General features: G+C 32.1%; 1 protein-coding gene across 5 annotated transcripts in view; it reads left to right on the forward strand.

Moving 5' to 3' along the window:
- Positions 1 to 16,981, forward strand: part of PIBF1 (progesterone immunomodulatory binding factor 1) — a 149,730-nt gene that overhangs the window by 71,068 nt on the left and 61,681 nt on the right. For all 5 annotated transcript variants that reach the window (XR_003046885.1, XM_025048173.1, XM_015590851.2 and 2 more), the window contains exons 11-13: positions 8,331 to 8,496; positions 10,155 to 10,305; positions 14,982 to 15,072. Coding sequence is in view for 4 of the 5 variants with exons in the window: in XM_025048173.1 (XP_024903941.1) it covers positions 8,331 to 8,496; positions 10,155 to 10,305; positions 14,982 to 15,072 (408 nt within the window). In the remaining variant the exon portion in view is untranslated. The remainder of the gene's footprint in view (positions 1 to 8,330; positions 8,497 to 10,154; positions 10,306 to 14,981; positions 15,073 to 16,981) is intronic.

Genomic DNA, 16,981 nt, shown 5'->3' on the forward strand with positions numbered 1-16,981 from the left:
TGATAGATGCATTGAATTACTCTAAATACATGCTTGAAATTCTTATAAATCCATGATACAGTTGTTAAACATACTCAGCGTTTCTAACTCTGCAAAAAAAGACCTCTCACATTCATTTAAGAATTAGCTTGTAAGCCAAAAATGACAGATGTAGTATTACAGCTGAGAAGTGAACTGGTTGAAGAAATCATCTAAATAGCAGAAACATTTGGACAAATAGCCAAACGCCTTTTAAATTCCTTTCTATTCTTCTGTAGTAATCATTGCTGAAACATTGATAGTGGTTCCATAAGTTTCTCTACCTGCTTTCTTTTCATTTTAGAAAATTCCAAAATTGAAAGGGAATGACCAGCTTCTAGACTCTGTTCCTGTCAATGAAAGGAAAGCAATTTCACATGTCTTCTCTAATATATATTAATTGTTCTAAACATGTGTTCTACCTTCAGAACTTTCACATGTTCAACATATTCCTATCAGTAAATTTCTTATTACTTACAGTGATTCTCTACTAGGAAACAAACATATTCCACTAAGAGGATATAGTACAATACAAAAAGTCGATATGTTATTTGGATAACAGGAGATTCTGATCTACCCTCCTTTCCAATCGATATATAAATTTATATAATTAAAAAATATAACCATCATATTTAAATATTAAAGATATAGTGATGGAAAGTTATTTTAAAGAAATATCTAGATTTTCACAAATCTTCCTCAAAATTTAGTAGTAAGTTGTATTTATATAAATGTCAATGTATATATAAATGTACATTAATTTGGTATCTTCTGAAATACAGAAAATTAGATTAAAAATTTTTGCTTTTGCTTTTTTAAAGTAGCAGATTAGAAATTATAGATTGGGTATGGTAGAGCAGGGTGCTTATTTCTGAGTTCGGAGATCTTTTAGATGTTTTCAGGATATTAAAAAACTAACCAAACAAATACTTAATTTACTAGATATCGATGATGTCATGATAAGTACTTCATCCCTTACTTGGCTAATAATACTTGGTTGGAAGAAGTAAATTATAACTCAGCCAAAATTATTTAAATGGAGTTTACTTAATTTTTCATTTTTTAAATTGCTCATATCAAAAAATTTTGAGTTGCATTTATTAAAATTACTTTTAAGTCAAACCATGTAATAAAAAACCAAGAACTTTCTTTTCCAACCTCCCTTCTCCCAGATATTTTCACCTACAGTGATACCATTTCTTCAGGATGTATACTTTTTCTTTTCTTTATATGCAACTGTGAATGTCCTTATATGATTTTGATGTATCCATGATACATATCTAAATATGTATGTAAGTACTAAGTCAAGTCTATATTTTTTAAAGAAACGTCAGAATATATGGATCCAAATGAGCATGTCCTCCAGTAAAGCAGGCACAGCTGGGGCTTGAGCTTTTCCACACACAGCCAGGCAGTGTTCTCAGTGTGGTTACTTTATAGCACATCCCAAGAGCAGCGGCCTTTAACCCTACCAGCCTTCTTCCTTCAAGGATGTATTTTGGTTTTGGAAATTCAGACTTTATTCAGAGTAAAACCCATTGCATCGGATGGGAGAATAAACCGGGTACTGTTAATTGTTGTGGAAAATGAGGTGAGAAAAGAGGAATAATTAAGAATAGAAAATTACAGGGCTAATAAAAATAATACTTATCTAAGGAGTTTAATAGCATAGGAAGTTTTTTAAGTTATAGTATCAGAGAAAAAAGGATAATATATTCTATAGGAAGGTATGCTTCACATATAATGTGCATAGCAAACATTTTTATATATGATAATATCAAATATTGGTGAGGATGTGGAGAAATCACATTTCATACATGTCTGGTAGGATTTTAAATTGGTATTGCCAGTGGGAGGATAATTGGGCAGCATCTATTAAAATTTAAAATCCTTTGACCCAAGAATTCTACTTTATATCTTTCTTAGAGAAACATTCATTTGTTCAGGAAACATTTAGGATGGTCTTTGAAGTATTGTGTATAATTTAAAAATTAGAAACAATCTAAATAGTCATCAGTTTAGAATTAAATAAACGAATTGGAATTAATTAAATGATTATGTCTACATTGTGGTCTCCTGAAAAGAATGAGGTACAGACATGGAAAGATCTCAAAACTCATTAAGTGAAAAAAGAGAAGTTGCAGAGTATATGTGACATGATGCCATTTTAAAAAAGAAGAAAAAGACTGATATATCCTTCTGTGTATAATACACATGCATTGTGTATTTTAAAAAAATTTTAAAAACCTTTAGGAAGATACACAGAAAACTGATAACAGTGGTTGTTTCTGAAAGGAGAAATGAAGTTACGAGTAGTGATAAAGATGTCTGTAATCTACATTTGTAATATTTGATATTTTTACCTTACAATTGGATTTCACAAATTACTTTCAAAATTGAAAACATTTACTTGTGCAGAGAAGAATAGAAGCAAAATATATGAAACTATAGACAGCAGTTATTTGGGGGACTTATGGTTTTTATTTTTCTTTTTATTTTCTGCATTTTCTGAAATTCTATAATAAATATTGCTTGAATAATCAGCCTGAAAATTAAAAAGACACTTTTTAAAAGACACATCGACTATAAATAGCAAAAGGACATTTAAGTAGTTTATTAATTACCTCAAAATAAAAATGAATGCAAATTATTTTTAAACAGTGACAGAATTGTTTGTTCAAGTAACTATCTATTTCCCAGTCCTGTGAAATAGTAGCACTCATCCTGATATCACCCATGCATTTTTTTAAAATTTAGTCTTTTCTTTTAGCTACAATTCATATAGATTAGACTCTCTACTAAATCCATTAGTATAGTTTTGGTACATAATTTTAGCTACCAACATTCAAATCAGTATGAAGGATTTCTGTTTCCTTCATATGTTTGATATTATATCTCTTCTTTAAACTGAAAAAGCCTATGTTATATAAATCTCAAATATGATATAAAGCCAGTAAATATTGTCTGATTAATCAGTTAAGTTCTAAAATACAGGTTTCAATAAAGCCTGGTATACATGTCTTTGCTTAGATATTACCTTAACAGAGAGATGCCTTCCCTGCCCAACCTCCTTAAAAAAGCACCACCACTAATATCTCTATCATTTTTCCATTCCCTCACTCTGCTTTATTATTATTATTAATTGATTTGAACTTATTAGCATTAGCACCTTACATTTATTTGTCTATCTCCCATCATTAGAATGTGAGCTCAAAGAGTAGTTATGGTATTCATGGCTCACTGATAACCATCATACCTAGCACATTTGGTTCACAATAGATATTGTTAAATGAAATAGATGTTGAGGAACAACATATTCTGGAACAACATATTAATGGAAAGTTAGCCCTGTGTAAAATAGCAGTTATTAAAGAAGAAACAAAAATATATACTTTTGTAAAAAGTATTGTGTCTTGTGCCTCATATTCATTATACTTTAATTGTATAGTTGGTGGAATACTGGTTAATATAATATTACATATAGGTACAGATACAGATGTAGATATGAATATACTGTTGAAAGCAAGGGGGAAAAAGCTGTAGAGGTAATTGAAAACTCAGTAGTTTAGTATTTTAACCTAAGACGATTAGCTTTCCTCAGCCACAGAAGAAAAAATCCAAATGAACAGGTTTTAATCTCAATTCTTAATTGGAGTAAGTGAATCGTAGGGTTTGGTTAACTATATTCAGTGACTCATCCAGAGGCATTCTGAATATGTGGTACAAGTCTAGAAATACAACCAAAATTCTCTGTAAAAAGACTGAAAATGAGTTTTATATACTCAAAATTAGAAATACCAGATGCAAAGAGTAGTTAAGGTGTAGATTAGTTATTAACTCAACCAAGATGAGTTATTTAAGGGAATTGAACATTAGCTCTATAAGGCCTTAGTAAAAGAATAAGTGGAAAAGGAGCCTGAGACACCAAAGTAAAGTGCGATTGATATCCCAACCTTTGTAGTAAGCAGGATTGATTCTCAGTTGATTAGAGATGCCAACTTCTGCCTTTGTCAATTCCCTTTTCCCACAGCGAAATCTACCATCTACCCAAGGCTTCCCATCTGGAGATTGAGGCCCATCTCTGTTTCAAAGAACTCTTTTTACATATAGAAAGTTTTATCATCAGTCTCTGCCCCATTCGCTTGTGGAATTTATGATTAAATTACCCTCCTCACACAAAGGATTTAGTGGTCCAGCCATGACTACCTGCTCTCGTGTATTCTTCTAAACCACAGTATTTTCTCTGTATTGACCCAAAGTACCTTTCAGTGCTTTCTGCCCAGCTAATCTGCCTAATGCCCGACTGCTGAAGACACCCTTTCCTGAACCCTTATCAGTCACTGGAAGTCGTAATAGTTTCCTTAGCTTCTTTTGCCAGTCTTCCTTGTGTAGGTTTTACTTCCTGTACCCTTTTATCTACACACAGCTGTCCTCCTGCACACACACTAATGCCTTTCCTCAACTGCTGCACTTCCTTACTTCCAAACGGACCAGCTTGAAAAGTGGTGCTGGAAATTACAGGAACTTTACCACTGAATACAATATTTTTTGAGTATTTTGCCTTAGACTGCCTGTCTACCAAGTGAGATTAGACAACTGAGTTCAAAATAAATACCCAGTTTTAATATTGGGTAAGCCATGAACATTTTGTGGACAAAATTAAAAGATGAGCTGTTTCTCATTGGAAGAAGAAAGTAAGATTAAATAAAAGGCTAATAACTATGTGGTCTTTCACCTTAGTGATAACCTGTTGCTAAAGACTGGGAACAAATCATATACATTGCTTGGCTTAATACATCAGAGTGTAATGAGCAAAACTTTCACCGTAGTTTTTATGTAAAGACTGCTAAGGTAGATACTGTTATGAAAACTTGTTATTTAAAGTTCTATCTAGTGCTTTCGTTCAAATTAGTTCTCTCATTTCTGAGAATCCAGTGCCATGCTGATGTCTCTCCTGTGGTTATTTCTCAGTATTATAGAACATGTCATGTACTTAGAGTTTAATTCACCATAGCCTGAGAGCATTTGTTATGGGTTAGCATCTTATAGCTCAGCTTCCTAGCTAATAGCTGATTTCCACCTTTTTAACATGTCCTCTCCTTTATATGTCCAGCCCAAAAATCCGTTTCTGTGACAATTCCTTCAGAGCAAGCATTTTATTCTAGGACTTTCTATTACTCTTCTTACAGTAGTATGTGATATGTGGATGAATCTTATAAAAAACTTTTTTTTAATTAAAAATGTAGCATAAAGACTTATCCAGCCAAATTGGAGCCTGGGATGAGATGGCTATGAGGATAGTTGAATATTCTGATTATACGTTAACTTTATAGGAAATCTGACCTCTTACTGGCTGAATTAGAATGTTAAACATAAAGTGGTTAACATGTAAATAACATTGGCTTAGTTCAAATAAGATGTTCACATTAAGAGGCTAAGATGAGATGAGTCAACTTAGTAAACTGTGACAGGTTATATTAGCAAATCAAGCAAGAGGGAGTTACCTGAAGTTATCAGACTAAGCTCTATCATCTCTTCCTTGCTTATGGAACTGCTTTTGCAGCTCTAATGTTTCTTCAGCATTTTCACAGTTCAATTTAACAAATTAAAATGATAATTATTATTACAAAGGCATAATGATTTGAAGCAAATCCTTTCATTGTATAAACATGGGAATAGATTAGTCTTTTAGAATTATGTAGTTTATAGAATTATCATTTGTTTGGTCAATTTATTAAACAGTATTCTCAAATTTCATTTGATCTACAGAATTAACTTTTGGTTTGTCACTTTATGAAACTTAGCATTCTCAAATTTCTAGGCGATAACCATTGTTAACTTTTCAATAATACAAGGAAAGAATAATAGTGCTAAGAGTAACTTTTAAGTGCCGTTTAATGAATGAGAAGAACAGGTAGAATCTAAAAGCTAAGTCTTTAATTTCTTATTTGGAGTTTGCATTGATCTCGGAATTACCCACAATGTCCTGAATCCATAGGAAGGCAGTTTAATCTTTTCAAAACAAATTATTTTAAAGATCAATATCACATTCTAAATAACTTATCCAGAACTTATTTTAGTAATGCAGTCTTGTGTGTCCTTGTGTGTTATATATCCTATTTTAATATATAAAATAAGTATTGATTTCACACATTTTATACATTTATATTATAAAGCAACTTATCCCAGGGAGTGCAGGGACATTTTCATGTCAGTTAAGAGTAAAATAATTTTTTACTTCTTCACACCCATGAGGATGGCTGCAATCGAAAGAGACAATGATAAGTTTTGATAAGGGTGTGGAGAAATGGTCACCCTCATAATTGCTGGTGGGAATGCAAAATAGTAACACCACATTGGATAGCAGCTTGTCAGTTCCCTCAAAAAGAGTGTGACCATATGAGCTAGCAGTTCTTTTTCTAGATATTTAACAAAGAGAAATGAAAACATGATTATGCAAAAACTTCTACACAAATGTTTTTAATAGCATTCTTCATAGTAGCCAAAAAATGGGAACAGCCCACATGTCTGTCAACTGATAAATGGATAAACAAATGTGGTATATCCATACAATGGAATTATTCAGGCATAAAAAGTGATGAACTACTGATTCTTGCTACAACATGGATGAACCTTGAAAATATCAAAAGCACATATTCTGTGATTCCATTTATATGAAATATCCAGAGTGAGCAAATCCATAGTGACAGAAAGTAGGTTCGTGGTTGCGAGGACCAGCAGGGAGAGAGGAATGAGGAGTAGCTGCTAGATGGTCATGGGCTTTCTTTTTGGGGTGATAGAAATGTTTTGTACTTAGTGGTAGTGCATAACTTTGTGAACATAATAAAAAAAATGGATTGTGCAGTAAAAAGTAAATGTACACTTTAAAAGGGTGAACTTTATGGTATGTGCTTTGTCTCAATAACAAACATCAATGTTGGCTTGTCCATATAAAAAAGGTATTTTTTTTTTAACTAAAATTGTAAGAAGATATGCGTGTGTGTGTGTGTGTGTGTGTGTGTGTGTGTGTGTGTATGAATATGATTAATCCTAGTACTTTCCAAAAAGTTAAAAACACAAGCTAACATTCACCTTAAAGCCTTGCTATATATTATCTGTACCAATATGAATTCAATGGAACTTCCACCAATCTGAATGTGAGTCGCTTTTACCAAAAATAAGAGTGCCAAGAGTGAAGTAACCTATAGCAAATATCTAATGCCTGTCTTCTCTGAGTATACTTTGAATGGTATTGTTATCGTCTCTTATAAGAGTGAAACAACCTTTAAAAAACATTTGAAAGTTTACCTGACCAGAAGTGCCAGTTAAGAATATCATGTAATAGTGGAAAGATCATTGCTGTAAAGTCAAATATAGCTGGATTTGAGACCCAACGTAAAATATACTTTTAAAGAAATTATTTGATATCTTTGAACCTCAGGTTCCTCATCTGCAAAATACTTAATAGGGTTGTTGTAGAGATCTAATGACATATGTCATGAATAAGGCACACTGTGCTGTTTCCCTACCCCACATATTCTTACTACTTCTTCCTAGACTACTTCCCACCCCATACCCGCTCCTGCTTTGTGCGTGCCTGCGCGCACACATATTCCCTCCCCTTCCCTCCTTCCTTTCCTCTCCCCCTCTGCAACCAATTTAGGTCTCTTCCTTTATTATCCTAGTATAGGACTTAACCATACTCTGTTGATAAACTTCACATTTATTTGCCTGTCTTCCCCAGAAAACTGAGTTCTTTAGGGGGAAAAAACATATTTTGTCTACATTGTATATATATTTACCTAGCACGTTGACTAACACAATAAATATTTGAAAAAATGAATTTTACTAACATGTCTAGCACTATATGAGGTTCATAATAGCTCCCTGAAAAGGTATAATATCTCTGTGATTTGCTTTCTGTTAGAACAGAGTCATCCTGAAGCATTTTTAAATTTATAATGTGTGATGATTTATGTGTTCAATGGAAATGTTTTTATTACTAGTTATACCTATAGAATAAAGACAATGTTCCTTATCTGTGTTGTAATAGACTACTTGTAGTTATGCATTTATCTTTATAATTTGTACATTATATACAAATAGAGGAAGTTTCACTGGTATGTTTTGTTCTCCAGACTTAGCATATTTCCATATATATACCTATCAAAATTATTTACAAACCCTTTGCTGAATAAATGTAAGTTATTAACTTCACAATAAAATGGGAGTGTGGAAAAATAGAAATAATGTTTATGTTTATATAAATCATCGAGATTTCTTTAGTCACATAACCATTCTGTTTCTTTTAGGTACAGAGAACTACAACTTAGTACAGAAAGCAAAATATCAGAATTTCTCCATCAAAGTAAATTAAAATCTTTTGAAAGTGAGCGTGTTCAACTTATACAAGAGGAAACTGCAAGAAATCTCACACAGTGTCAGTTGGAATGTGAAAAATATCAGAAAAAATTGGAGGTACATGAACAAACTTTTCTTTTAAAATTAGCATAGCATGTGAGCTCCATAAGCACAAGGTCTGTATCATACTGAGCTTTATAAATATTTGTGTTACCTATGAGAAAGGGCATGTGTCTTTAGTTTTAAAAGACTTCTTATCAAGAAGACATACCTTCCTCTTCTAGATAAATAGGTGGAAAGAAGGAAAGTACTGTTTCCAAGAAAAGAAATGCAAATTGCTAAGAAATAAAATAAACGAAAATATGTATTCTCCCTAACAATTAAAGAAAGGTAAATTTAAACTTTTTAAAACTTTATATAGGTCTGTTGTTTTTAAAGTGCCGACAAGAGTACCCTTAAATGGCAAATCTCGTGCATTTAAAAAACAGAATGTCCCTTCTGGAGAGCAATGTAGTAATCTGTGTTAATGTCCTTGAAAAGTTGTTCCGGTAATTTTAGTTAAAGGAATTTTTCTTAAAAAAATAATAAGAGATGCTTCTAAAGGTTTATATTAATGGTGTATATCAGCATTATTATAATAAAAATTGGAAATAACTTAAATGTGCAATAGTAGTTAATTAAAAGATCTTCAATTAGTATAAGTCATATTTTGCTGTATTCATGCACTGTATGATTACATGCAATTACGTTCTTGAAGATTTTAGCTTTTGGGGAAATAAACATTAAAAACAGTGAATGAAAGATTAGATAATCTCATTAGCATGATTAAATAGCTGACATGTAAGTATTCATTATGTATCTCAGAGATTACATTTCTGAAAAGCACTTTGATAAGTAAATTAGATTTAAAAGATAAAGAGTCTCACAAAAAATGAAGCCTTAGGGAAAAACATACAAATAATATTAAATACATACATATTTAAAGAAACATAAGTAAAGATTGTAGATGATGTTCACTTCTCAAACAGACCAGTGTTCAGCATTTAAAACTAATTCAGGTACCTTTGGGGAAACTGCCTCAGTCGTAATCTACTGCAGCATACTCTCCCACACTTCTTCCAGTAGACAGTAATCCACGAGCTGAGTCTTTTGCAAGTTCTGTTTTCCATGGTTTAAATTTCATAATTCCTAGCAACATACCTTTCCTTTTCACATTGGAGGGGTATGCTTAAGGATGTGTCTTGGGTCAGAGTGGTAGGGGGTATTATATATAGGAAAATAGAGAAGCACTTTCTCTCTAATTTCTGAAACAAACATTTCACTAAACAATACAACATACAGTGCTAATGTTTTCTAAACCATTCTATTTTGTTATTTTTAGCTCGTTGCAATCCACATTGATTTCATGAGCTCGTAAAGGTTATAACTTGCAGTATGAAAACCACTCTCCCATAGGCCTACCACTTGGTCTGTGGATGCAGGTGACTAGTAATTAATGTGTTCCTTTGTGTAAATGTCTTATATAGAGAAACACCTTAACTTTACTTTTTATTCAATGTATATAATAAAGTGCTTTGTAATTTTCAACTAAAAACAACTAATTTGTTTTCCTTAGACATAAACATATTTTATTTCCTCAGTCATCTCAACTGAGCTTTCTCTTCAAATCTAAATCATTAAAAAAAAAAACTAAAAATATTTTTGTATCACATTTTTGTCTTAACTGTTACCTTATTTAATTGAAATTCTTTGAAATTCTTTTCTTTCACTATTAGGTTTTAACTAAAGAATTTTATAGTCTCCAAGCCTCTTCTGAAAAACGCATTACTGAACTTCAAGCACAGAACTCTGAGCATCAGGCAAGGTTGGACATTTATGAGAAATTGGAAAAAGAGCTTGATGAAATAATAATGCAAACTGCAGAAAGTAAGCCTCCCACCTCCCCAAATACAGCTTTTTATTTCTGGCAGCATAAAGAACTTGGTATTGTTTCTAAAACTGCTTTGGTACATTTCTTTCAAATATAATTTGTGACTTTTTTTAAAAAGATTTTTTTATATTTTAAAAATTAGTCCTAATTCCAACAGTTGGGATAAAAAAAAATCAGTTTAACTTTGGTAGATTTTATCTTTTCATTTATCTAGTTCACTCATTCAGCAATTATTATCTACATATGCCAGACTCTAGGGAAATGTAGTTCATGCAATAATGCTTGCTTATAGAGGTTCCTAGTTTGGTCTACTGGGAGAGGCAAATATATTAACAGATAATTAAAATAGTAAGCTAAGTGCTATTAGCAAGAGGTAGACAGTTCTCAGTAAAAGTACACATGAGATCTGAGTTAATTCAACCTTGGAAGTGAAGAATACCTAAGAGGGGAGATGACATTTTATATGAGTCTTGAAGAACAGATAGAAATTCTTTGAATCTACTGTTATAATCTTTGTTTAATTTCTACCTCTTCTTTTTTCCCTCTTCCTATTATGCTGTGTTCCTGTGTTGTCCCTGATCCTAAGGGAATATTTTAAATTAATATTTCACTATTGATTGTGATGTTTGCTCCAGTACTTTATTTTTGTTCAAAAGTCAGAAATAACAGTGCATTCTTATAAAAGTGGGTTTAAACTTCAGTTGAAGTTAAAGTAAAATTTGAATCTTTTGGGGGCACATCTTCTTTTAAAGATTATGTTATATTTATAGGCAAATTTAAGAAAAACTTTTATTTCATTCCTATCAATGTGGTCAGTGGTAATTGCAATAGTTTCCAAATTTATCTTCAGTTTCTTCACTGGAGTCAGAGTAATAATCTTTATAAAATACAGGTTTGATCATACCATAAACCTGCTTAAATGCCTATCATCTTAAGACAATTGAAAGTCAGATCCTTTAGCATGACTTTTTTATGATTAGACTCATTTATCTTTCTACTTCTCATGCCTTATCATTGCATATATTATTTTCAAAGGCCAATACTCTTCTGTAGTTCTGCAACTTTGCATATGTCCTTCTGTCAAAACAGATTAGGAATAGAAGGGAACTTCCTCTATCTGATAAAGGATATCTGCCCCCAAAATTGATAACTAATATCATACCTAATGATGAAATATTAAATACTTTCCCTTTGAGGGAGAGAACAAGGCAGGGGTTTATATTTTCATAATTTATATTACACATTATATTTGAATCCCTAGCCAGTAAAAAAAAATGAAAGGGACAAAAAAGTATAAAAATCAGAAAGGAAGAATAAGACTGTATTTTTAAATTGCAAAACAATCACTTAACACTGATAAGTACCTTTCACTGTACATAAATTTTATTTTTTAAAAAAGAATTAAATAAATATTGAACTATCATTGATGATTTTCATATTGAACTATTGAGAGTTGAAAGGCATCCAATAAAAGATATATTTGTGGGTGAATATGAGGATGGAAAGAGGTATGATAAATAAATATAGTACAGTGTTTAATTTAGAATCTGGATATAGAGCCTATGGATGTATGTACAGGTTTTTCAACTTTTCTATACGTGTAAGTATTTTCTTAATCAAATCTGTAGAAAAAAATACAGAAATTAATTTTTTGCTGTGATATTATATAAGCCATTTTAAAACTATCTTCAAATAAAATATATTTACTTGTACTTGGAAGATCAAAAACCTAGATTTTTCTCTATCTATTCACATCGGAAATTAGAATATCTTGTTTAATGAATACTTACTGATTAACGGAAATTTCAAAGATGTAAGCACAGAACATTCTTTTAGTACTATAATGTTTATGATATTCAAGGGATTACCATCTAATTCAGCTAATTTCAGCTGACATAAAAATGATTAGACTTCATTTTTTAAGACGTAACCATGGCAAATTACAGTATCCTGTTTACACCCAATTGCTTTTTTTTAATCAAATAAGTGTGTTATTTGGATATTTGAGGAGTTTAGTTTTTAAACATCTCATCAAGCTGTTAAAAGTACAAGTATTGACTAAAAGCTAAACAAATTCAAATATAAAATGAAAATCAGATTTCCAGTTGTCAAATTCAGGGACCTTCTGTCCATCTTCACCCTGCTTGCAATCTTTGCTAGGCATTTGTCACGTTTCTCAAAACTCTTCTCTTTTGATTGTTTCTTCATCGCTTTTGATTGTTTCTTCATCGCTTTTGTTATCTCTTCTTCTTCTGTCTAACTCTAGTGGTTCCCATGCTTTTTTCTCTTCAGTTCTTACTTATCTACTTTCTAGATAATCTTATCCCTTCCTAGATTTCACTTACTATCCATAGACTAGAGATCCCACAGGTCTATATGGAGCTCCTGCAGTGATTGACTATCTAACATTATTTACATTTTTTCTTCTCCCTGAAACTTACTGATTTTCTTATATTCTTAATCTGTTAATAAGGTTAAAGTCTGTCTGATTACCCAGCCAGCTTTTGTCAGAATTGATTCCTTCCTTATTCTATCTAGTTCCTCATCTCACTTCCACACGTGTTCAGCTGTCTAGAATCCAGGTTCTTTTCTCCATCCTCCATTTTGGTTATGGACCATGTCTCAACTGGTTATTACTATAACTCGTCAAGAGTTCTCTGTGCTACCAATGTAGGCTATGCTTTTCCTCATTATTGGAATTTTTTTGTACAATATCAGCATCAATAACAAAAATCTATTGGTCATGTTACCTTCCTGTATTAATTTCTTGTTGACTACACAGAATAAAATACAAACTCCTAAGCTTAACAGACAAGTCCCATTCACAATACTAAACCTACCTTTCTACTACCATTGTACTCCAGACTAACTCCAGCCACTTTTCTTACAGTAACTAAAACTTCACAGCTCTCTGTCTTTCCATATACAATTCCCTCCTGCACCTTCTCTGTGAATGTCAGTCTCCCCACATCTTCCTAATGTTTCTAGCATGGAAAAAATAGTGGCACTTGGGTATAGTTGCTCTGTGCTCTGTCCTTCTAAGTCATATATTTTTAATACCATTTACCATGTTGTATAGTACATTGTTTCTGTGATTCAGTCACCACAAGAATAGTTAATACATGAGTTATTAATCCAATAAGTATTAAACTTAAGATGTCCATTAATACCTAACTGATGGGTTTTCTAAGATATTATCTAAATTTACCCCTCTTGCTTCTCAATTTAGAACCATTTAAGACACAAGAGCCAGGTATCTAACTGTTAGCTCCAGTTCTGATAGACATGAATAGGTAAACTCAACTTGGATCTGAAGCCATGATACCTGATAACACTATTGCCAATGGCATGTATCACCTCTTCCTTTCACATGTCCCTCACAACTAAAATTCTGCCTCTAAAAACTAATATTGATTCACTGTGAAAAATAGGGGCAAATTGAAGGAAAACACTAATGAATATTCCTAAAATTTTTACTGTACTACAAAGGATCAATCAATAAATAAGTGCATATGACAGTGAGTGGCCTGCAAATAGTCAGCTTCACTTACTAATGTAAAATATGTGGCTTTGTTTTAAATCCGAAACGCTTCTAAAGGTAAGTTTCTTTTTTTGACATTAAAATAATGTTGATGAATAATATCATAAAATTGTTATATATCATTGACTGCTTTGAGTTAGTAAACCTTTAATTTTATGGCCTTTGATAAAATATTAAATCCCAGCTTATAGTAAAATTGTCATTGCATTTAAACTTTTTACCTATAAAATATTAACCTGTTAGTTAAAATTCCTTTTGGGAAGTGGTGTAACAATAGCAGAATTTAGAAGAAATGGTTTTGCTGAATTTTCCTGTAATTAAAAAAAAAGAGGCTATCAATACATTCCTAGTACTGCACATTTTCTTCACAGAGAAGCCTACTTAAATGCTTAGTTTTATTATTACAAGTTAAGATAAAGTTCTTTTGATAAAATCATGAATGTCTTTCCTAATTAAAAATAGCCATTTCTTAGGAAGAGAAATAATGAAGTTATTAAAAACTAATGTTATCATTAGTTTTTTTTTTATAATTACATAACATACATTTCTTGCAAAAAGACTTTGAATCATTTAGAATAACACAATATCTATATTATGTTTTATAACAAGAAAACTTAACGCATCATATGATGCAGTCCCTTAAACACCTTTTAAAAATAAATGGAACAAGGGGGTGGCTCCATAGTGTAGTGATTAGCACATCTGCTTTACACACAGAAGGTCCTGGGTTCACACCCCAGGTGGAGCCACAGACCATACCCCACCCCATGTGGGAGGAGACACCCCACCTTCAGAGATCCAGTTCTTAAGGGGAAACGGCACATCCATAGGTCAGGGGTGGAAGGGGGATGGGGTAGATTAAAGAGGAGATAGATATCTAGATGATAGATAGATAGATAGATAGATAGATAGATAGATAGATAGATAGAAAGAAAGAAAGAACAAATCCAAGCAAGCATTTACTTTTAAGAAATATGCTTCTACTTACAAATGACCTGTTCGAGATTACACATTAGCCCTATTATGCTCCTGTTATGCTCCCTAATTCATTATTATGACTTCTTTTATTTTCACGTCTGCCATGCTTAAGGGAAAAAGTTACTTCACATCATACATTTTAATATTTTCCAGTTGAAAATGAAGTTGAGGCTGAAAGGGTTCTTTTTTCCTATGGCTATGGTGCTAATGTTCCCACAACAGCCAAAAGACGACTAAAACAAAGGTAAAATCATTGTATATTTGTTTTACTTACCTATTCGAGCTAAATGTGATTATTACCTTATGCTTTTTTGATAGTGTGCTGAATTGTGTGACAAAGTAAAATTACTTTATTCTTAGTATGCATAAATATTAAATCGCTCGCAAAATAAAACACAGTAAGTAATAATCATGCATTTCATGTATTTTTAAGTGAATTTAATGGTTGGTTGAATAGAAGCGTACATTAGTTTTCCTGTAATTAGATTCAGTGATGACACCCTTTTAATTTTATTTTCACATTAATTTCAAGTGAGTAAGAAATGTTTTTGTGCCAATAATTTTAGATTAAGACTGATTAATTATGCTTCCTTTTTCCTCTTGTTTTTTTATTCACCTGCTTAAATTTCTTGACATATACTTGAGAGAGCAAAAGAGAGAGATTGAGAGACAGAGATAGCACATATATTGTGACTGAATGTATAAAAGACTTTGGGAAGACTAAGAAAAATTTTCAGAGACCTTGCATCTAGTTATCTCATGAGATACTGCTTAAAGTGCACTGAGAGAAAATTGTACCTATATTAATCAGTTTTCTAGTTGACCTTAGTCCTTTAGCTCACCTAAATTCATCCTGCTTTGCAAAAATATCTCACTGCCCCATTCGCTATCATTTCAAGTCTAAATGTTTCTATCAGACTTCTAAGCTCTTCCATGTGGCCCCACCTCTCAAGCCTTATTTGCCTCTTTATGCAAAATAGGGATAGTGTATATCTCCGCCTGTAAACATCTGTTTTCTTCATTACCACACAAAAGAGCATTTCTCTTAGGTCATTAACTCTCATTTCTCATATTAATTCTTCAGCTAGATGGAAAGTTCCCCAAGGTCAGCAACTACATCTTGTTTATTCTGCACTATCTCTACCTAGTAGGTAACTAGTAGAAAGTCTCTTCATCTGAGTATCTGAGAACTCAAAGCTGCTTGTTTATCTTTTATATTTATATGAATTGATTTAAACATTAAGAGACATTACACACTAAGTAAGAAAAGCAACCCATTTTAACATACTTTTGTAGAAACTTTGAAGTGATGGCTCAGAATAAAATGTCTTTATGGCTATCTAAAGTGATGTAAAATATAGACCATTTTATGAGAAGTAAAAGGATGTTTAGAATTTGTGTCTCTTGCTGGTTAAACTAGATATCTGGAAAATTTTAGATCAAGGATGGATTACTAGCAAGTATCAATTTTTAGCTGGAAAAGTTCATTCTGTCTGATAAAGCTACAAGTATTTCTAAATTATGTATTATTTGAAAAATTGGTTAAAATGGGTTAAAATCCCATTCCCATTCTTCCTCAATTCCTTCCAAAGGTGACCTAGGATATTTTGTAATTTTTAACATATCTCTGCTTTTAGACATTATGTTGCCTGTGGAGGGATAGAAACATAGTTTAGTGGACAAGAGACTTCTTTATCAGTGGTAAATGATCACTAAAATACTAAATATTGAAATTTGAAGGCAGAAGTCTAGTCTCTATTTTAGCATCTGAATCCTTCAAAAGAATCTTGTCACAAGAAAAAAAAAAAGGATTTTGCTATTGTAAGCTTTTTTTAGCCCAGCTACTGAGTTTCTCCCAAATCGAAAGCGATTATTGCTTATTTTTTTAAGAATTTCCGAAACAGATGTTGATTTCTTAAAATTTAGAGTGAAGATTTAAGGAACCATTACTGATTCATATTCCAAATAATCTTAAGTGTCCAAATATTTCTAAAGATTTTATCACTGAGCTAGCTATCTGTGTGCCTTGAACAAGTGCCTAATGGGCATGCTATTAATATCTCCTACCAGCTGGTGCTAGGCATTCTTCTCATGGTGAACCAGAGAGTTATTTTGAGGAAGTGCTTCTCAGGTCATCTAAACTGAGTGTAGGG

Source organism: Pteropus alecto, unplaced genomic scaffold, assembly GCF_000325575.1.
Source record: "Pteropus alecto unplaced genomic scaffold, ASM32557v1 scaffold72, whole genome shotgun sequence".
Taxonomy (NCBI): domain Eukaryota; kingdom Metazoa; phylum Chordata; class Mammalia; order Chiroptera; family Pteropodidae; genus Pteropus; species Pteropus alecto.